Here is a 22,149-nt window from a genome sequence, read left to right as displayed (position 1 = left end):
TTTTAAAACTTTGAACATCTGATTAAGAAATACTGATCTGACAGTTTCCTAACATTTTATTTCCTGATCATTAAAAATTAAAACATTAAAAGGGCATCATCAAATGAGCTCTATCTTAACATTTCATAATTTTTTTTAATTAAAATTAAATATAAGGTTATTCAAGTTATCAGGTTAACCTTAAAGAATCACTCATTATACAACTTTTCTTTATCTATTTGGGGAAGTAGCTGTTGGTGTTTGGCTGTCATCTAAAGCAAGTTGGCACATCAATATGAATCTAGATGAATGCATAATTCTATCCCAATGTTTGGTATAGAGACATCTAAAATTAGGGGCATCAAAAGCACCCTGCTCCCCAGGCCAAATCTGGACTGCTGGGATCCTAGTGGACCAGATGTAGACATGGCAGTGGGCAAGTGGCGAGGCTCACCACAGAAGTTAGTGCAGCTATCACTCACCCATGCTGCTGACATGCCTCACCAAGTAGCTTGATTCCCTGGACTTTGGCAGTAAGCCTTGTCCCTGCTTGGCTCACCCCCTAAATCCTAGCCTCTCTACCAGCCCTGCAAAACACACCACAGGGCTCCCTGAGCCAGATCCATCCCACACATCATAAGCTGGACACTCCTGATGTAAATCATATTCATGTTAAAGTTCATTTTAAAATCACAGCTCTAATGCTAATTCTGTGGTCAACGCCTCAAATTTTCAAGTTTGGTGTTAGTCAATCTTCCAACTTCCTGCCCACCATAAAACAACATTAAAAATTCCCTCATACCATATAATGGTCACAAATGCATAATAAACCAAGCTTCCTGTATTTGTAAACATCAGTTCCTCACAACATCTTCATCATGCCATGTTTTACACAATCTGTTGAAATGGATCTTGGCAGTACGTCAGGTGTATCATGGCTTACATAAATGCCATACTCACTTTAGTTGCTATGGCTTTATCAGCGTAGGATGTGACAGGTCTCAATGCCACTTGGATAGCATAAATGAACTCTAGAAATCCTTTGCAGCCTTATCTGCTATGATATGATGGTGGATACCAATATAAACCTCTAAATGAATAAAGTACATAGTTCGGACAACTCAAATTCACAATTGCCTTCAAACAGTACATTCTTTCCAGAGTTTTAGAAACCTCACCTCCCTGACCTGTATCTACTGGATCCTCCAAACAACTCAGTGCTCTGCTTAGTAGGAATTCAAAACTGATCAGGACTTAAAAACCAATTTACTCCTTGGAGATTCAAAAAACTTAACTAATAAAACTGATGTGAAATAACAGTTTCAAAATATACCCCCCTAACCCATGAAATGTTACATAGAAGAGGAGTTCCATCCGTTAGCGTCCCAGACTTGCAGCAGAAATGGCAGTAATTAAGAGGCACATGTCACAGTGGGAAGGTTAAAATTGTGACCAGTCATACAAACGGATTTTTACCCCATTTTCCAGCACTATAATTACAGTATTTACAAACTCCAGTTCTTGTAGATGTATTTTATTTTAGTTAGTATTTCTTCAAATGAAATTGGTAAAAAGATTTGCATTGGGAAGTATTACACTATGATATTTGAATAGTTCTATAAAGAAAAAGACAAGGAACCAGATTTTAGTTACAAACTTTTCAAAGAAGTAATTTTAGGAAGTGCTTTAACTTAAAAAATCAAATAAAAAATACAATTTTTTCTCTCAAAGTGAGCAGCTATCTAAATATGTGTAAGGGAGCATAACTGAGGACTACAAACAGTACATGCAGAAGTCCTACCTGAGTCTGCCTCATCGCCCGTTCCACTCGACGAGTACTTGCCTTCTCAAGCTTTGTCCGGAGAAGCAAGGCAGAAGTCTGAATGGCCCAGAACTTAGGTTGAGAAAGTAAACACTGGGAAGGAAAAAAGGTTTACAGTTATTTATCATTAGTTTGTTGATTTTAAATGCCATGGGGGAAAAGTGATACATTTGATGGTAGTTCCTAGCCTTTTACTTATTTGTGGTTTAGTGGATCAGCCCAAAGTATAATCCATTCTATAATTCAAACTTATTGTCATGGCTTCTACTTGTGAATTCAAGACACTACAAATAGTACTGGTCCAATGTTTTCTTTAAAAGGCTATTAATATGATCCTCTAGTCCCCAAGTAATATGCAAGGGCTAAGAAATAGGACTTGGAATATAACTTACAGCAGGTGAATCAACAAGGAAATCATAAAAGATACTGAGTGAAATAAATGAGAATGAATACCAAGAGGAGGTTTTCTTTTATTTAATTATACAGTGGCTCTAATGCAAGCAAAAAGTGTTTTCCTGGTGTCATGGTATGAACAAAGCTGTGCCTAGAAGTAACTGGTAGCTGCCATGAATATCTTATGTGCCTTTCCAATGCTTATGGCAGGAAAAGAAATGAAGAGAAACAAATTAGACTGTACACAGTGCAGGTAAGAGGGTGGTAACTGAAGCCAGGGTAGGTGGAGGTCGCAACTGAAAGTGTGACTGACAGCACTGTGTGCGCTTTCTACTGTGGATCTATGTCTAGCCATAAGGTATTTTACCTTTATCTGCTGGCCCTCCATCTAGTAAACCATGTCTTTGTAACCTCTAAGCTGAATTACTGGAGCCACACTGGAAAAGAACCCCAAAGCATAAGATTTTATAGTGTCCTGCCTCTGAAGGCTGCTACTAGGCCTCATGCTTTCCATTAGTTCAGCAGCCCCATCCTTGTTGCAATCTGAAAGGTTAGTCTGGATCAGTAAAGCTCTAAATGGTCTGAAGTCTAGTTATGAGGGCTCAGTTTTTTCTGTCATGGGAGTTACAGCCTTACTCTGGTGGTTCTTAGGGCTGCACACTCCATTGCAGGTGGCAATCAGGCATTCCCAAAGGAGGGTGCACTTTTCTGGAACTCAGTTCCTCCAGTGGCTCGTTCAAGCCAGATGTTAAATAAACTTCAGGGACTGTTTAGCTAAGCACTTGAATTATGTTTATTTTAGTTTAACAGGAGTGACTTTTTTGTAAGGAAGGTTTCCCCTGGCTCCCCTTGTTTACTTCCATGTTGCCTATTGTTTGATTTACACTATAAGATATATATTTTGTTCTATATGATGTTTTAATGCAAGATGGATAGTGTAAATGAACTCTTGAAATCCTCTGCAACCCTATTTACTATGATATGGTGGTGGATATCAATATAAACCTCTATATGAATAAAGTATGTATTTGAGACAACTCAAATTCAAAGTTCCTAAATTCAAGGTTCCACAACAAGACTAAAAAACAAAACAAATAAATAATTCAAAGGACAATTACTTTCAGACACTGAAATTTGGAAGATTATACTCTTCACTGCATATTTTTAACAGTAATTTGTAGACAGCAATTGAATACACAGCCATCTATTGCTGTTGATCAAATATTAATGTGGTAGGAGCAGCAATACTTATGACTTGGTTTATGCCTAGATTACAATTTTTGGAATAGACGAGGGGTCAGTAACCTAGGGCCCATGAATCCTTTTGATCCGGCCCATGAACATGGGACCTTGGTGTAACTGGGCAGAAGAGGACTTTGGCAGCAGTTACTTTCCCCATGCAGATGCAAAGAAAAGTAGTAGCAGGAGGCAAGCATCTGCCATCAGCATAGGGAAAGCGCCTGTTACTGCTGCTCCTTTTCCTTGCACCAGCACATGGAAAGCACCCCATGCCAGTACAGAGAAAAGCAACAATAGCAGGTACTTTCCCTGTGCTGTCAGCTAGCATCTGTCTGCAGCTGCTACTTTTCCTTGCACCTGCACAGGGAGTGTTCCTCGTACTGGTGCTTCCCCTGTGCCAGCGCAGGGAAAAGCAGTGGCAACAAGTGTTTTCCCCACGCTGATACCATGGAAAATCAGAACTGGCGGCTGGGTCCTTGCACCCACCTACTGGCCTACCTATGACCTAAAGTGAGTCAATCTGGCTCACAACCTTAAAAAGGCTGCTGACCACTGATACAGACAAATGTAACAACTGTATTGGTGTCAAGAAATTGTGATATAAGATCTCTGCACTTGTACCTGTTAAGTCTGCATGGTCCTGTAGCAATATAAATGCAGCAAAAGCACTGCAATTTTAGTCCTGAATGAAAGTGTTTAAGTTTTAGCATTTTAGCTAACTTGTGGCACTAAAGGAACATGCAATTACATTGTAACAGCTGTGGTAGCCCCTCCTCTGCTTTTAAAGCAATTAAAAGTTACATTTGTCCATAGCTAGGGACCTACTTAACTCATCATGAAAGGAAGCCATTCTTGTGGCTTGCTTATGGCACGAAAGGCCAATTTCACAGGCATTTCCCAGCAGCTCTGCCCCTCAATGCAGTTTGGTGGAGAGGCCCCACCACTGCCACAGATAATAAGTCTCAAGCATGTGAGAGTGGCTACAGGGATCGCTGAACTGTCTAAATGTCATGGTAAGGGTTGGGAGATTCTAAAACAGCATATTATAGAATAATATGCTGGGAGTGGGGGGAGTTTGGGTTGATTGTGCGGGAAATCATGGTTGATGAAATAGTTCCTGAAAATTGCAAACACTACCATTTTTTACAATTTCTGTGAAAACCGCAAACCCGCAAATTAAGCAGGCCCATATCCATAGCCTTTATGCCTTAATAAACTTTTGATAAGCAGCAAACTAAGAGCTCAGATACCCAAGAAGCAGCAGAGGGGAAAAGTTGTAATTCAGACAGAACTGTTTCCTTGGTTTCTTCCATTGCTAAGGTGGGCTGGGGTGGCACAGGAACTAAGACGCACAGTTTAGATAGCCCAGAGGTCAAAAGTTTGAGGCCATAGCAGAAGTGCTCATGGTTCAGCCTGTCAGATTCCAATGAATCTGTGAATTCTGCTCAGCACCTTGTCACAAGGACATGAAAAAGAAAAAACACTCTTATAGTATTTGTACATTAGCGTATTACTTTTCCCAGTCTTGCTCAACTGTGCTGGTTGGCATGTGGGATGGTGGTGGAACAAAGGTCGTTGCCATGCAACAGAGGTAAGGAGCAGTAGGCAACTGTTGGATCCTCTGGATCATGGTGTATGTGTAAGAAGTCTAGTCAGGTGCCTGATGAATCCACTTGTACAGAGTCCTGCAACCATCACACACAAGACCTTTGCCATGTATGCCTAGACAAAAGTATGGAGGAGTGGAGACGGCTCTACAACTATCATCCCCCTTTATACCAGTGAGATCAAATCCACAGGCCAGACCGAGTCCAGAAATTCAGTGCCTTGATGGTTGTAGCTTCTGCCAGAGAGCAACAGATAAGAACTGCTGCTGACTACCTAACACGTAAGTGAGGACATGTTTCTGCCAGGGTAGTGTCCCTTAGCCTTTCTCCAACCAAACAGTACCCACAAGGCAGTGGGTTGAGGCACCCTATATCTGCCTTACTCTGGAGGTTGCAACGTCATGGTATTTTATCGGCGCTACCTTGCCACCAGAAGCCCCACCATGTTAACACCAAGCACTCTAGTCAGATGCAGTTTACAGTCGCACCCAGAACCAGAGGGAAGGAGTAACAACTCTCTAAAATCTGCCTTCCTGCACTCCCCACCTATCAATCCAGGTAGTGCATGCAGAGGGAGTGTGAGGGTTCCTTAGTGGCTAATGAGTCAGCAAGTTAAAGCCCTTTCCTTAATCCAAATCCTCATTTTTGAAGTTACACATAGGCAAAATATCAGGTATACCTATAAAACAGTTACAACTGAGACAACAGGAATTTCTCCAATAGCTTTCTTAACACGAACAAATGGTACACAAGCAGGAAACTTCACTGCTTTTACAGCATCTTAACAAAAATGTGAAAACAGGTGTTCCTTTCAGTTAGACTCATCTTTAATTGTATTAGTACTCAGCTCAGTCTCATGCCAACACTCCCAAATGCACATATTTCTCATTGTTAAACCATTATGTTTAAATCAGTACAAAAAAAATGAGAAATGATTTAAGATGACTGTTTATACTCAAAGGCCTTAACAAACAGCTTCAAAACAAATAATAATAAGTAGTATGCAGTCCTAAAATTACCAACCAATTACCATTCAGTACTAAAATTACCAATTTTCTGCATATTCCAGAAAATAATGGTTCTAGTCAGTCTATGAAGTCCTAAGATTTTATACTTTCCCCAGTGGCCCAAACCAGACATTATTAATACACAGGACTACACTGTAAAACAGTACATCTGGAAACAATAAACATTAAATGAAGGTTGATAAAATCTTGCATAAGGTACTTTACAATGTGCTGGGCTGTTCTACTTAAGGCAATTAAGAAAACTAATGAATAAAATAATTTCAGAGAAAAGTCTGCTCACCAAACAGATTCTCAGAAAGATTCTTTTGCCCATTGTAGACAGTTAAAACAATGCCAATAAAACAAGGAAAAAGAAAAGAAGTTATGTAACGTACTCTGTACAAAATGGAACATTTTCATTTAATTGTTTCAACTCTCCAATCCACAAGAAACTTTTACTTTTGCATCACTATCGTTGTTTAAAAAACATGGAAAGTAAATAAGAAGCCTCTTTTGTTGGCACTGAAAAAATTAAATTGTCTCACTGTATTATGCTGCCATCTATACCAGTGGAGGCCAATATTTTTAGCAGGTATGCTGCAAACTAAGTCCATGACTTTGCAGAATGCCGCTCAGATCCCTTTCCCTTGCCCAATCTGCTTCTTTATTTTCTGCTCCCTGCCTGAACTGCTGCTTTGCTTCCTGCTCCCTGTCCTATCTGCTGCTGTGCTGCCTGCCCCCTCCACCCCGATCTGTCACGTGCCACACAGAGACACCATCCATGCCACAGGTTGGCCACCCCTGAATCTACATTAATCAGTAATGATAGTGATTTCTTTCTGGGGTAGTACAAGCATAGTGATGGAAGTGATAGAGCAGTGGTTTTAGGGAATGGACACAATGTGATGCAAGCAATTTTTCACTCAGAGTAGTAGTTTTCATCTCTCCCCCGTTAATGAACTCTAAAATTCCTATCCTGTCCCATATAAATACCGAGTTCTCCTGTCTTGGGGACCGTCATCCTCCTGAGCATGCAGGAGGTGCTCAGCCTCGCACCTTCTCTTTCACCCAGTGGGAGCTCTGGCTTCTTGTTGCTGCTTAACTACAAGAAATGCTTGCACCTGTCCTGGAGATCTTCAAAAAGAGACCGGACACACATCTTACTGGGGTTATACGCCCCCAGCAGACTTTCCTGCCCAGAGCAGGGGGGTTGGACCTAATGATCTCACAAGGTCTCTTCCAGCCCTAAACTTCTGTGAATCTGTGAAACAGAGAGCTGCTGACAGATGGCGGGGGGAAACCCCAGCACATTACTAGAAGAAAAATTGTGTCAGTTTGACCTGGCTCCCCAGCATCCGTATAGCTCGCGTGCTTCCGCATGGCTTTTTGGTACTTTTATCTAATATCTGATTGAATCAGCTATTAGATAAAAACACCAAAAAGTCCCGCTGAAGCACACGAGCTATATGGATGATGCGGGCCAGGTCAAACTGATGCAATTCCTCTTCTGGGCATGCGCTGCACTCGGCACAGGGACGCACCGAGCTGAAAGTAAAGCATTGTTTTTCAGACCCCTGTGGTGGCCAGAACCAGAGGGGTTATTACTATCATGAGCAATAAATATATGCTCTTGGAGACATCCAGGCAATTATCTAGCAGTTAAGATTAGCTAATGCAAAAGTGCAAGTTTGCAACCCCGCAAGTGGAATCTGTCTGTCACAATTTAACCAGTGTTGAATCTAACTGTTTGCACTGATCATGGGATTGACTGGGCCCCAAAAATAAGCAAAACTGCAAGATTAACTGATCTAACAGGTTTTTTAAAGGTCAGTCAGAACAACATCTGACCACCTAATATAATTAACACATTCCAAAGAATAAGAAACCAAGGGGTTGAGCTTGGGCAGAGTAATGCTAATTTCAAACCTCAAAGTAATGTGGTGTAATTTGCTTATTGGGTGAACCTGAGTTCAGGCAGTAATTTTTCATGATAATTTCTAACACCTTTTAACACCATAGGGTAACAGCTATAGGGCAAGATTGTGAGTGGCTCTAAAGCCAACAGATTAGCATAGATAAGGCATAAAGGAACGTGCATGTCAAGTAACTAGTTAGAAGGACGGGACAGAAGGACCATCGCTGTACCAAGCCTGGACCCCAGACTCCCAGTGTGAGCAAGGACTGGATCCTGACCAAGGGACCTTCCCGGTGACCCCTCGGACAGTGTTGATCGGGGATGCCTGACTTCGCTGGAACAACTTGGCGCGCACCTGGCATAGAGGGACTGCCGATAAGTTGCCAACCCCATGTGGGAACTCTTTGTCATTCTATCTGTTGTTATTGTTCACTATTAGCTCTCTATTACTGTACTATCTGTTTGTCGCATTAACCTTTCTGTTAACTGTTGTATGCTAAGCTATAAGTAAATTTTCCTTTACTTCACTCCCAACTAGCCTCCTCAATCCCAAACCCAGCAACCCAGCAGTCTAATGGCTAATACACTCACAGCGCCTGCCTAGCCGGCCTGTGACAGACCTCTCACCTCTGGAAGCGGTCAGAAGCTCCAGGCTCTCTGCTCCTCCTTATTCTTCCCTTCAAAAAAAATGCAGCTTCAGTCTTCTCTCCTACTATAGTGATACCTGGTCAATTTGCTCTTCCCTTTTAGTCTTTTACAAAAAACAAGTCATGTGAGCCCTAAAAGAACAGGAGAGCTTGGGACTCTGCTCCTTTGTTCTATCACTCCCCTCCTGGAAAAGGGAGAACTATGAACTTCCTGTTCCCTCTCAGGCTATTCACCCAAGCAACATTTTTACTTGAAAGGGTTTCTACAGCTCTGCCACATTAAATCACAACACATCAAACATTTTTAAAGAAGCCCACACACTATAAAGCAAAGCAGCATACCCCATTGCTGACAAATCATAAAATTGCTTTCCTAATGTGTCCAGGTATTTTATACTGGAACACTATATCAATACAAACAAAGGCACACTGACAACTTTTGTAACATGTTCCACTTGTGCTTGAGAGGGTTTTTCTTTTATTTGTAAAAAGAAATCAAGTCATATCATGACATCTTGTACAAGGCACATACTGTGTAAGAAAGTCAACCAAGTAAGTTAACAAGACCTGTGAGATATTGTAGGACTGGCCTCGAGTGAAAAGAATTCTTGTTTCTTCCAGCTGGATAGCAAACACACCTGTTATTTTACCTCTGGTGTCTGAGTCATTCTTTTAAAGCTACTGTAGAGTTGGTTAATTTGTTTCCAATCACCTGGGGAAGGATCCTTCTACATTTTCAAGACAAAAAAAAACAACTTGGAATATGATCCTGAGGAACAGAGAGGGGAAATTACTAGGAGATTAGGGAAACCTTGATTTGGTCTTCAAGGGATTCTTTCTGAGGGCTGTCACTTCAAAATTTAAGTCTGATGACAGAAAGAATTTACAAAACCTGACATATAGCTTTCCTTTAAATGTCTTTCTTACTTGCTTGTTTACATTATAATATTTTCTCACACTTTTTGTAACCCAAACACAGAAGTGCTAATGCAGAAAGCAAATAAATCTTTCATTTTCATTTCCAGTTTAAAGACTAACAGAACACAGTCTGCACTAATTGCAAATAAGATTAAAGACGTTTAATGTTAATCTAAAGCAGAGGTGCTTAACCTCTGGCCTGCAGGCCAGATCTGGCTCATGGAGCCATGTCATCTAGGGTCTGGAAATTTGGCAGTGGGGGAACAGTGGCAGTGTTAATTGTTACTCCTCTGCTGCCAAATTTCCAGACCCAGGGGGAGGCCTGTGGGCTGGATAATGTGGCCATCTGTGCCAGATCATGCCAGCACATGGGGTCAGGCTGGTGCATGGCCAGATGTGGGACACAGCTGGATCTGGCATACAGAGTTTGGTCTGCCTAAAGACCAACCCCATAAGTCAACCCAGCATGGGATCTAACCCATGGACTGACCCCTACAGCACTCATTGGCTGTGAGGCCAGAAAGCTGGGTACCAGTACTATTTACAGTATTATTAACAATTTTTTTATAAAATTTGGTCCAATACCATGAGCAATTATGCAAATGGATAATTCTACATGGGCAAATAGTCTCTGTTAAGTTCAAAGAAATGAACTTGCATGTTGTTACTAAAGCTTATCTTCACAAGATCCAAACTGTGTGGCTTAAAATGCCAGCATCCTTTAAGGACCCTAAAGGCTCCTGAAGCCTTAAGCACAAATCCTCTGCTTGGAAAAATACTGATGGGTTTAACTTAAATTTAGAAGCAAGTTCCAATGCTGCTTAATTTAAAAAGTGTATTTTTAAAGAAAAACTCACCTAGAGCTTAATGTTTAAGGAATATCTGCTCTATTTCCTTTGTAAAAGCAACAAAGAAATTAAAAACAATAAACCTTGAGCTCTAGGCTACTTAAAGTGAGATGCAATCAGTTGCCTTGGTCAATATTATTATGGGCCTGATTCAGAAGTACATTGAAGTAAATAAAAATACTTGTCAACCATTATCCCCACCTCAGGATATATGGCCATTTTCCATATGCTGTAGGCAGGACAGCATGCACCTTGGAGAGACAGACCTTCAACTGGACTCAATATTCTATCAGAATCTAGTTTTAGACAGCAGAGAACATGTTTCAGTTTGCTCATAAAAGCCCGTGTTGCTAGGGAGATGCAATGTTATATTCTAAATTAATTGGAGTATCCTAAAATATCCTGTGTTTGTGTCCAGGTATAAAATGTTGCTGTAGTCCAGCTGGGAGATGAATAACTGAGGCCACATCACTGACAGGATGCAATTGCCTAGACAACCAGAGCTGATAAAAAACATTACTCACAGATGCTGTTGTAATTTTTTAGTGTCAGTGAAGAACAAACTGCTAATCTGGGATATGGGCTAACAGCCAAAAGGTACTGTACCAGACAATGAATGCAAACTCCTTGAAACACTTTTCTCTGACGATCACCATAACCTCAGTCTTGCTAGGGGTCAGTGGGTGTGTCTACACTAGATACTACTGCGCAGTAGCACTGCATGGCAAAAACTGTGCTAAGACGCTACTGCATAGTATTAGGCTACTACGCAGTAGTGTCACTTAAAAGGTGTTTACTGCCACTATTGTGCAGTAACTCTGGTTACTGCACATGTATTTAGTACTTGGCTTATACAAGTACTAAATACATGTGCAGTAACCACTGCGCAGTAGTCTCGTGTAGACATGCCCAGCATCAGCTATCCACAAGCTGGTCTCATCCATGCACTAGCCATCTTACTTATGGTACTATACTTGTGTTTGGTAAAGACTAAGGAGAACCGTGTATTATTTACATAATGCTGACACTTGAATGCATAATATGTTACCAGCTCCCCTTGCAGATGCGAATATAGATGCTGAATCAGGCTACAGCTTTATCACAAGCAGCAAGAGGGAACAAAGCAGAACTTTTTCCTTGTCATTCTGATTTTGTGATTTGCTGACACTGATGCAGTTTTCATTTCAGAAGATTACAGTGAAATGCAAGCTCTGCTATTGTTAAGCTTAAGAAGAGCTGTCTGTTCAAAAGATAACTTTTAAGTACTCTAAAATACACCTGTTTACTTAGATAATCCTGAAATCTATTGCATTTCATGGAGCTGCTGGTTCAAATTTGGGGTCATTCCAAGACCATAGGATTCCCAAGATACAGCTCCCTAAAACACCATTTAACAAAGTCAACAGGTTCTTATAAATTATTTTTCCACTCTGCTCAATACTAGTGAGGCCTCAATGGAGTATCTCCAGTTACACTTTAAGAAAAATGTAGACAAGCTGGAAAGAGTCCAGAGGAGAGCAACAAGAATGATAATAGGTTTGCAAAACATGACCCATGAGGAAAGGTTGAAGGAATTAGATTTGTTTAGTCTAGAAAAGAGAAGAATATGAGGTGACATGATAACAGTTTTGCAAACCTTCTAAGAAGTTTCTGAAGAGGATGGTGATCAATTGCTCTCTACGGTTATAGGGGAAAGAACAAGAAACCATATTAATTTGCAGCAAAGATTTAGATGAGATCTTTAAAAAAACAGCCTAGTTATGAAGGTAGCTAAGTATTAAAATGGGAGGTTGTTGAATCCTCCTTAATGGAGGATTTTAAGAATAAGCTAGACAAAACTGTTAGGAATTTTCTGGGTATACTTGATCCTGCCTCAATGCAAGAGATGGACAAGATGTGCTCTTGATGTCCTTTCCAGCTTTCCATTACTACTATTATATGATTTTTGTGCAAACCCAAGGCTCAAACAACATCTCTAATTGCCCCCCAAATAATCTCAATTGCTTCACATTTCTCTCAGCTAGTGCACAGCAGCCACTGTCCCTTCAAGGATGCACAATGCAAAATGATGGAGGAAGCATTTGGTTTTAAATAGAACATGCAACAAACACATGGAAGAGAGAAATGTTCATGTGTGGCAAAAGTAGGTAACGGTGTTTGCAATAATTTGTCACAGTAATTTGATGGTTCAAGGGACATGCTGTCATCATTGATAGCTCTGAGCTATTCTCATACGCTTCAAGTTTGAATGTCACCATAGACAAGTCTCTTGCAGGCACTTGTGTAACAGCCCCACCATCTTCCCATTTCCTTATGGCTACCCCATATTTACTGGAGCATGATTTGGCAAGGGGGAACGTGGAATTGGTGGGGAAGGCCCACGGCAGTAGGGATTTGCAACGGGAATGCACAAGGGACAGCTGCAGCAGAGGTAGGGACTGGAGGATATGGCAGGTTAAAGCAGCAAGAGGAAGTGCTAGAACAGTGCAGGAAAAAGTGGGGTAAAAAGGAGAGAGTCAGTTGTCCAGTGAGAATTATTGAGGGGGATTAATCTCTGGTCTCTCTCAAACCCAGACAAGGAACCAATTAATCAGGACAGGTTTGGCTGCTCTGGCTTCAACTGATAAGGCTTCAACCAGTGTAGCACCTGGGCTTTTCTTCACAACATCTACTGAGGTAAAAATGCAGAGGTGGGAAATTTAGACATAGAAAGACACTGCGTTTTGCCCACTGTCACACACAGAAGTCTGGTAGGGAACAGGGAACTGAACCCAGAGTTCCCTTGTTTTTGCAGGTAAGCTCTTCTGAAAAAGAGCTACCTAACTCCTACCTTATTCTCAAACATTTAAGACATACTGCCAGACCAGCTAAATTTTACAATCCTTTCGCTCCTCTCATATCCCACTTTACTCGCTGATGGCAATCCCCATATGCTCCTGATGACAACCTATGCAGCTCATTGCTGAAATGAGGCATATTGTATCTCTCAAACTATACACCCGCCTATTCTCTTTTACCACATACACAGAGAAGCAAGGGGAAGTGGCTCAGGACTCCCAGAGGAGATTCTGTGGACCCTCCTATTACACTCAAGAGCTCTCTGTGCTTTCCTAATTAACTCTACTATTCAAGATAACTGTGCATCCAACTAGAAAGGTTATTTGTACCCAAAGTGTATAAATTTATACCCGAAGGGTATTTATACCCGAAAGCTTGCAAAGAAGAATTTTTCCAACTATCTGAGTTGGTCTAATACTGGATTTACCCAAAGAACCGTGTCCAATTATGAATGAAGCATAAGTGCATACAGATCATTCCACATGGCTCAGCTCTAGGGTAAGGTTAACAAAGTTAACATTACAATTGCATTAGCATGTACCTTAACTATACCTTAGTTTTCTGAAGCTCGAGTTTTGGAATGGCATGACATAACATCAGGCAGTTTTAATTCTTGATTATTAAAAAAAAGTCAGTGAATATATCATATTGCACAAATTTGCTTTAAAATGATTAATGCTAAGTATACAGTATATCTGTGATTAAGCAATTTCCAGTGCAAACTCTATTTACACACTGAAACAAGAACAGACATCAGGGAAACAGAGAGAGGACTAGATTTGTAGTTATAATTAAACCTGACAGAAGGTTCCTGTCTTGTTCTGACCCACACCATAAGTCAGTCTATATTAATACTTTTTGTTCAGCTATTTGATACATGAACACAGAAAAAAACCCTATGGTTTGTCAGACAGAGGGGTTATTTGTTATCTGGGTTTCAAATGTAACATAAATTAATACCTGTTCTGGCTGTAGGTACCCGTAACAATTTAAAATGTGCAATATAAAAATTACTACAAAAATCAAAACAGCATCACTTAGCACAGAATCACCAGCCAAAACACATATTACAAATGAAAATCTCTCACTTCTTATACTCCTGCCATTGTCTTTGGAAAGAAATGAAAAATCAGTTATCATCACAACACACAACTCTACAATTTACCAATCTTCTGTTGATTTGACAGTAGAGAGGCAGTCCAGAATTATGCTGTTTATAACCACTACCAAAGTTGTTTTGTTTTCTTTTTTTATGAACCCTTTTGTGTCATAAATTAAATAGACAAGAAAAGGTGCATTTGCTGTGTACTGTGTTTATGATATGATCCTTTTGCCATTCACATTTACAACAATTCACTATGTCAGTGCAGAAAGTAGTTTAAACCAGGGCTCTCCACCTTCTTAGCAGCCAGGGGCTGCAGGCCACAGGGATCATGCCTCCACCTCCTGGCCACATATGTGTGGGTAGCTCCCCTGCTACTGTGCATGTGGGTGAACACCCCCATCCCTCATCCATCACTGCACCCATGCACTGGCAGGTAGCCCCCAAAACCCATGCACCACATGAGCAGGCAGGCTCATCCCACCTGCTTGGCTATAGGCTCCCCTGGTACTGCGGGTTGCAGTGGCCTGCACCAGCCTGCCCACCCACCCCATGGGGCAAGGGGCAGGACGCAAAAGCCAGAGAAGGGACGGGGAGCCTGGACATCCCAGCTGCAGCACCAGTCAGGGCAATGAGGGGAGCAGAAAATAGGGGGAGTCAGGGTTAAAAAACAATTTAATAACAAACAATAATCTAAGTACTTTGCTGCTTAGCAACTTTTTTCCCCCTAAAGAATTAATTTGTTACAAGTACATCTGGCACTTCATAAGAAATCTAGTCTTATTTCTAGCTGTACTTTCACTAATAACTTCCTTAAAAAAAAATCAGAGGGCATATCCTCAGTATTCTCACAGGTGATTTTATTTTTGTTCAATTCTGCCAATAAATTCAATTTAACACTACAGAAATTACACTTAATATTATGGAACTCAGCACAGGGATTGCACTAAACCAATTCCTGTCTCAGAGCTTTCATTAAGGAAGGTCCCTCAAAAACTGTACACTGGTCTGCAGAACCTGGCACTAACCTGCTAAGTCATTTTAATGCTTGTCATCCCAAACTAAATTAACCAATACAAGATTTCCCCTCTTTTCTCTTTCCAGTTATGGTGTAACAAACATTTTAAAATATTGCAATTCACAAACTAATTAAAAGATTTCATTTTAAATTTTCAAATAATGTATTCAGTATTTAAAAATAAGTACCATGGCAGCATGTTTTATTTTCACACACAATATTTTGAATAATTATTTTGCAGACTAAACTCCATTCATCTTTAACTATGAAGCCACAGCCTGCCCTTCTATGAGACACACATGCACACATATGCACATCAGTTTAGTAAAAATTAAACAATCTAAAACTCACATGGAAATAATTCTCATTAATGTTTTATTGCCTGTTGGGGACATCACCACCTAATCAAATACATTTTGCAATTCAATCCAAAATTCAGACACACCCGTAAGTGGAGAATGACCACTCATTTTGGACAGCTACACCAAAACACAACAGGCCAAGCTCAAACCTAACTTGTTTGTGCACCAACGAAGAATTTGTGTTTTTGAGTTTAATGGGTTCTATTCAACTAGTCGTGATTTACACTCCACATTACCATTTTATATAACTCTCCCTGTTTGCTTGGAACTAATTTGTGAATAAAGAAATGTGATGCTGAAACCAAATCATATCTTTACCTGCAACCATTTTCTCTTCATAACAACTTCAATCATCTGTTACCACTGGTGTCTCATACAATATTCCAAAATAACTCTTTTGAGTTGTTTAACCATTAATCACTGTGGTAACTCAAGCAGCCTCTAATAATTCCTCGCCTTTGCAAAACTTACCCAAGAAAAATAGTTAATATTTTAATTTCACATGTTACTACCTGGGTGATATATATGAATATAAAAAAAAAATAGAGGGCATCTGCTCAAGACAGTCAGCCTTTAGACAACTACTGTTACTTGGTACACAGAAAAATGCAATAATAAAGTAGAAACTTCTATATTCACTAGTCATATCTTACTGTCTATAAGTCTTTCATAAGGGTCTGAAAAAGATTTTTCTATTATAATTTCACTCAGAGACTCCAGTTACAATATTAAAAATTCTAATCCTTTTTGACATAGCTGACTTTCAACACTGAAGAGTTATCTTGTGGATGAGAGAGAGAGAGAAAGTGTATCCAGGCAGAGTAAAATCTCTCACATCTTGAGAATTTAATGTCTGCATCCATCTGCCCACAGGAAGAATTATGATTCTAAAAGGATGGTTTTAAGACTCAAGGGCAATCTAGGGACAGAAAGAAACCATCTTGTGAGAGAAATAAAACTCTAGAGTTGTGCAAGAGATTCCAAACTCTAAAGTCAATAATCCACCTAATTTACAGAAAAATCCCTTGAATCACAATAGAATCCTCATAGTTTTGAGTGCTTATATTTTGGCCTTGTTTCCAGCATGTATATCTGATGCAGAAACTGTATGCAGGTACTCAGGTCAATGGTTTTTTCTTGTGAGACATGATTCTCTTAAAGGAAACTACCTCCACCTTTTTATGGGTGCACTCGTCTCTTTTTCTTCAAGCTCCTTATCTTACTTTACTGTTGCTCTATATCTACATCCCATAGGTTACAAGAACTGCTCAACAGAACCAAACTAAAACATCAGAGGTGCTTCCAGGATGTTGACTTGGAAGTCAGATACTAGGCTTGAGACAGATCTATGAATTTCTTGCTTTTGTAAGCTTTAAAACTTCACTCATATCTTTAAAATGCTTATGATTTGAGATGGAAACCCAATACTTAATTTTGTGTTTATTTTCTCACAATTTTATTTTTAAATAATACAGGTTTCCCTTGCTTTATGTTGTACATGCATTCCTGGAAAATGGCACACAACTCGAATGGCCATAAACCAAACCCACTTTACATTGTAACAAATAGGGATACGTTCCAAGACCCCGACTGTACTGACCCCCAGACTCATTTCTACCACTTTTACAAGATAATTTTGGTACTCACCAACAGCAGACAGTACACACAAGCACAGGGCACTATCATAATGGGGATGGTAACTACAGAAACACGTCACAGACAACGAGTGAGGAGCACAGATCCACACAGGAGACTATATTTTGGTGTATGTCACTCCCACAATGCACTGCACAAAGCGGTTGACTGCGGGATTCCACCACACCGATCGCATAAGAGTGAATTTACCTTGGATATAATGATTTTTTGGTATAAAAGGAGCATTGCATAAGAAAGAATTCGCACATACAGAACCCATATAAAATGAGGGAAACCTGTATGCCTTTTTCTACTACAGAATATTTACTGTAAATTTCAGTTGCCTAATTATTGTAAATATTTTTCATTTACATTTAAACCTTTTTTAAAAATTATATGAATCTTTGGAGTCAAGAGGGCCAACTATGGTACCAGGTTAACACAAGCAAAAGATATTAACACTTTCTTTCCAATGTTGTTGAAAAAATCCTGATTTGTAATATATGTTTAAAATAAATTTAAATTTAACATATGTGCAGAAGCATTTTTAAACCAGAGACCCCAGCAGATGCTACCAAAACTGGAAAGCACCCGTCTGCTTGCACTCTGTTTCTAAATAGAATTTACTATGCTTTCAGTAATTGCTCAAATAAAGTATTTTTCAGCACAAGTGAATGCAAGTAGCTTAGCTGAAATTCCACAACCCCCCCCCCCCCCCCCCTGCCCCACACACACACACAAAGGGTAAGCAGAAAACCATATTTATTCTTTTACCCAAAAGATTGAACCAGCGGCCATATACACATGTTCAAATAATCTGGGAGAATTCTACCAGGTTTGTTTTCCTCGTAGAAAAACTTACTTGGAGACACCTGAACAGACACTCAGAAGCTGAGCCCTTGAAGAGCAGAGAGCATGCAATGTTGATGCTGCACAGCCAGGAGGTCCCCTATGAACACTTATAAACCTGCTCTGCAGACTGTCTCAGTCTACCTAGAGACAGATGGCAAGATTATACAGAGTAGTCCTGATTGGCTGACCCAGACTGGAAAGGACCAGCCTGTTTCTCCCTGAAGCACAATGTGGGGATTATGAAGGAGGAATGCTCTTTCCTCCTCCTGCTAGGCTGGTACAGAACACTGTCTCCTTGGGAGCAGGTGGGAGCAAAGCACCCTGAGATGCTGGAGGACTGTGATGTGGCTTCTCTCAGAAAAGAATGTATATAGACATTTGCTCTCTCAGGAGAAACTAGTTGTTCCCAGGTTATTTTTCTCCTGGAGCAGCCATTTTTGCTTTGGGAGAAAAATCCTGAACATCTGTATACTCGTGGTCTCTCTTCGGAGAAAAGAAGCCGAATGCCTGTATGTGACCAGTGTTCCATGTTGCTCATTTGCATTTCTCCTTCAAGGTGGCAAAACTTGGTCATATATAGTTTCATGTCCTAAATGTGACTTAAGTCACAATTTTAAGCCACTCTTTCAAAACTTTAATAATGTAGAATGCAAAAAGCTGTAACAAGGTCTTATTCCATTAAATGGCCATGCTTTGCTTTTTGTCATAATAAATTGATTTTTTTAATGTTATCGGATGATATGTCAAGACAGTATTTTATAAAACTCAAGCAGCCTACTGCTTCATAAATTTAGCATCTCTTCAAATAGCATTTCTGAATGCTCAACTGATCACTATTTTAATTCACTACCTCTCTTCTAAGTGAACTACAGCTGCTTATCACTTCAAGTGAACGAGAGACCCAAACAGAAATCCTAAACTACCAGAATGACAGGGGAAAAAGAAAGATTTACTTTCCTGTGCTGGCTGAGAGACCAACACACGTGTAGTGCCATTTTCCACTATTAATCTAATATCCCATATATTTTTCAGTTGGTTTAGACCACACATTCTGCATGGTTTTTCCAGAGACTAAAGCTGCTCACTCAAGTGCACGACAAGAGTTTATTTCTGTCTATAAAACTAATCCTGGGACTGTACAACTAAAATAGCTTTTCATCACAACAGGTGTTAGCTGATCATAAGCAGAGCTGGGCTTAAAGCTCTTAACTATAGCCATTACAAATACTTCTCTTGATGTTAAAATCAAGAGCAAGGCCAAGACACTACCAATGATTTGCACCAAGGGACTAGCTTAATTAGAAAGGTATTTTTAAAATTTGATTTGTCTAGGCTTGTCTAGTAGCCTCTGCACCACTTATAACATTATATAATTATATATACAGTAAGTACCTTTTGTTTAACTTGCTCATTTCAAATTTCAAAATCATATAAACATGAATTTACATTTCAATCAATTCAAATAAGCTTACTTTACATAAGCTGCTTCACAGCTAGATAGAAGTGTCTGCACTTGTATCATATTCTCTTAGATAGAAATAATAGTAAAAACATGTTTTGTAACATAGATCAAGTTTTCCTGTGAACTGCTATAGGGTTCTGTTATAAGCTTGGTCTCCTCCCATTCTTCCAGCAGTTACTAATACTTTTAGTAACTATACTTCTCCCCATTGGAAGAGATACAAGGCTATTACAAATGTCTGACTTCAACAGCTAACTCTACTGTTCCTTACATTTGCCTCTGGTTTAAAAAAGTAACTCTGATCTTCTAAAGAATGGGAGCAGCTGAACTGCTACTGAAAATGCAAATTTAAACTTCTGAATAGATCTGATTATGCCCAAATTTGCTGGAAGCTATGTGACTACAACGTTAATTGAATTCCAGGGGAAATGAACAGATGCTAAAGACAATACAAGTTGTACCTGACACCTGGAATAATCAAGCTGCAAGACTGCAGAGATTAGAATGGAATATATTTTTCACTTCAGAAGATCAAGAAAATATTCTGCTATACATGGGCCAACAATGCATGAACATGGGCCGACAATGCGAGGACACAGTCAGGAAGGCTAACCAGACCCTGTCGTGCATCTACGGGTGCATCTCAAGTAGGGCCAAGGAGGTGATCCTCCCCCTCTACGCGACACTGGTCAGGCCACAGCTGGAGTACTGTGTCCAGTTCTGGGCACCCCACTTCAAGAGGGATGTGGACAATATTGAGAGGGTCCAGAGGAGGGCCACCCACATGATCCAGGGACAGCAGGGCAGACCCTACAATGAGAGGCTACGGGACCTGAACATGTTCAGCCTTCACAAGAGAAGGCTGAGGGGGGACCTTGTGACAGTCTATAAACTCAGTAGGGGGGGACCAGAAGGATTTGGGGGAGACCTTGTTTCCCCTAGCACCCCCCGGGATAACAAGGAATAACGGCCACAAGTTGTTGGAGAGTAGGTTTAGATTAGACATCCGTAAGGACTACTTCACAGTTAGGGCGGCTAAGATCTGGAACCAACTTCCAAGGGAAGTGGTGCTGGGTCCTACCCTGGGGGTCTTTAAGAAGCGGCTTGATGCCTACCTGGCTGGGGTCACTTGAACCCAGTTTTCCTCCTGCCCAGGCAGGGGGTCGGACTTGAAGATCTACAAGGTCCCTTCCGACCCTACTTCTATGATTCTATGATACGCATAAGACAGAAAAGGCCTCTCTCATCCTCCTGGAAGTGCACTTACTACTACTATTATGGCCTCAAAAGCCCTAGGCTGCAACTACATGGCAGCTCTCTCTACCGCAAACCTTGCAGTGTCCTTTCATACTTGTCAATGCGAATTTATTCTTCAGTCCCTACTGCTGCTCTGGACCGCTGCCTTGCAAGGACAATGCAAGGACAATCTCTGCTTATCAGTCAGGGCTATTTTCTTTTTTAGTTTTCCTGTGGGTGGCTCAGAAACAGTTCCAGCCTTTGAACTATTTTTGTAATTTGTGAGATTATAGACTAAGGGCACATCTACATGTCGCCATATGGCACCGCGCTTTAGTACTTCCTTTTAGACTCCAAAACTGTGTGCTGCACAGTTGGGTTTTGCCACTATGTCACCATAATGACACATTATACTGGGGGGAGCTACACAGGCACGCTATACCCAGATGATCACTACATCGCCATAGAGTGACATGTAGATGTGCTCTAAGAGTCCTAAAAAAATATGCCATCATGCTTTAGTGCACAATACTAAAACACAGTCTTCTTACAAACCAGTTTCATATTTCAGAAAGCCAATCTTCCACTGTCACCTCATTTAGTTCACCAATTCTTAACATAGGCAGAGATTCATTTTTGAAAGTTTATGCCTTTTTTCTTTTGGGGAGCAGGAAGCTCTATTCACTGAAAAATGCTGAGACAACATAATATCCACCTTGCACCCTACCAGCCAAGGTAATACTTCATTGAAAAATCAGTTAAATTGTTGAATAGGTTAAGTCAGTGCATACTGTTGGAATGATGTTAAAGCAGTGACAGCCCAGAAAATACGTGAGAGAATTTGTTGTGGGTAATATCTTTTATTGTACCAGTTAAGGTTGGGATAGACTTACATAAACTTTTGAATGCAGAAGAATGTGCTACATTCAAAAATTGTCTAGCTCTATGCCCCAGTACAGGCTGGGGGCTGACTGGCTAAGCAGCAGCTTTGCAGAAAAGGACCTGAGGATTATAGTGGACAATAAGCTGAATATAAGCCAGCAGTGTGCCCTTGTTGTCAAGAGGGCTAACGGCATACGGGGCTGCATTGGTGGGTATGTTGCCAGTAGGTCAAGGGAAGTGATTCTTCCCCTCTATTCAGCACTGCTGAAGCCACATCTGGAGTACTGTGTTCAGTTTTGGACAGCCCACTACAGAAAGGATGTGGACGAATCGGAGACAGTCCAGTGGAGGGCAACAAAAATGGTGAGGGGAATGGGGGACATGACT

At 40.5% G+C, this 22,149-nt stretch overlaps 1 protein-coding gene across 2 annotated transcripts in view; it reads right to left on the bottom strand.

Annotated features, from left to right (window-relative positions):
• TTC27 (tetratricopeptide repeat domain 27) overlaps positions 1 to 22,149 on the bottom strand; it is a 240,464-nt gene that overhangs the window by 110,802 nt on the left and 107,513 nt on the right. For both annotated transcript variants that reach the window (XM_025197636.1, XM_025197635.1), the window contains exon 10: positions 1,781 to 1,894. In XM_025197636.1, coding sequence (XP_025053421.1) covers positions 1,781 to 1,894 — 114 coding nt within the window. The remainder of the gene's footprint in view (positions 1 to 1,780; positions 1,895 to 22,149) is intronic.

This window comes from Alligator sinensis, unplaced genomic scaffold (assembly GCF_000455745.1).
Source record: "Alligator sinensis unplaced genomic scaffold, ASM45574v1 scaffold489_1, whole genome shotgun sequence".
Taxonomy (NCBI): Eukaryota; Metazoa; Chordata; order Crocodylia; family Alligatoridae; genus Alligator; species Alligator sinensis.
This window is presented reverse-complemented; position numbering and strand designations above follow the sequence as displayed.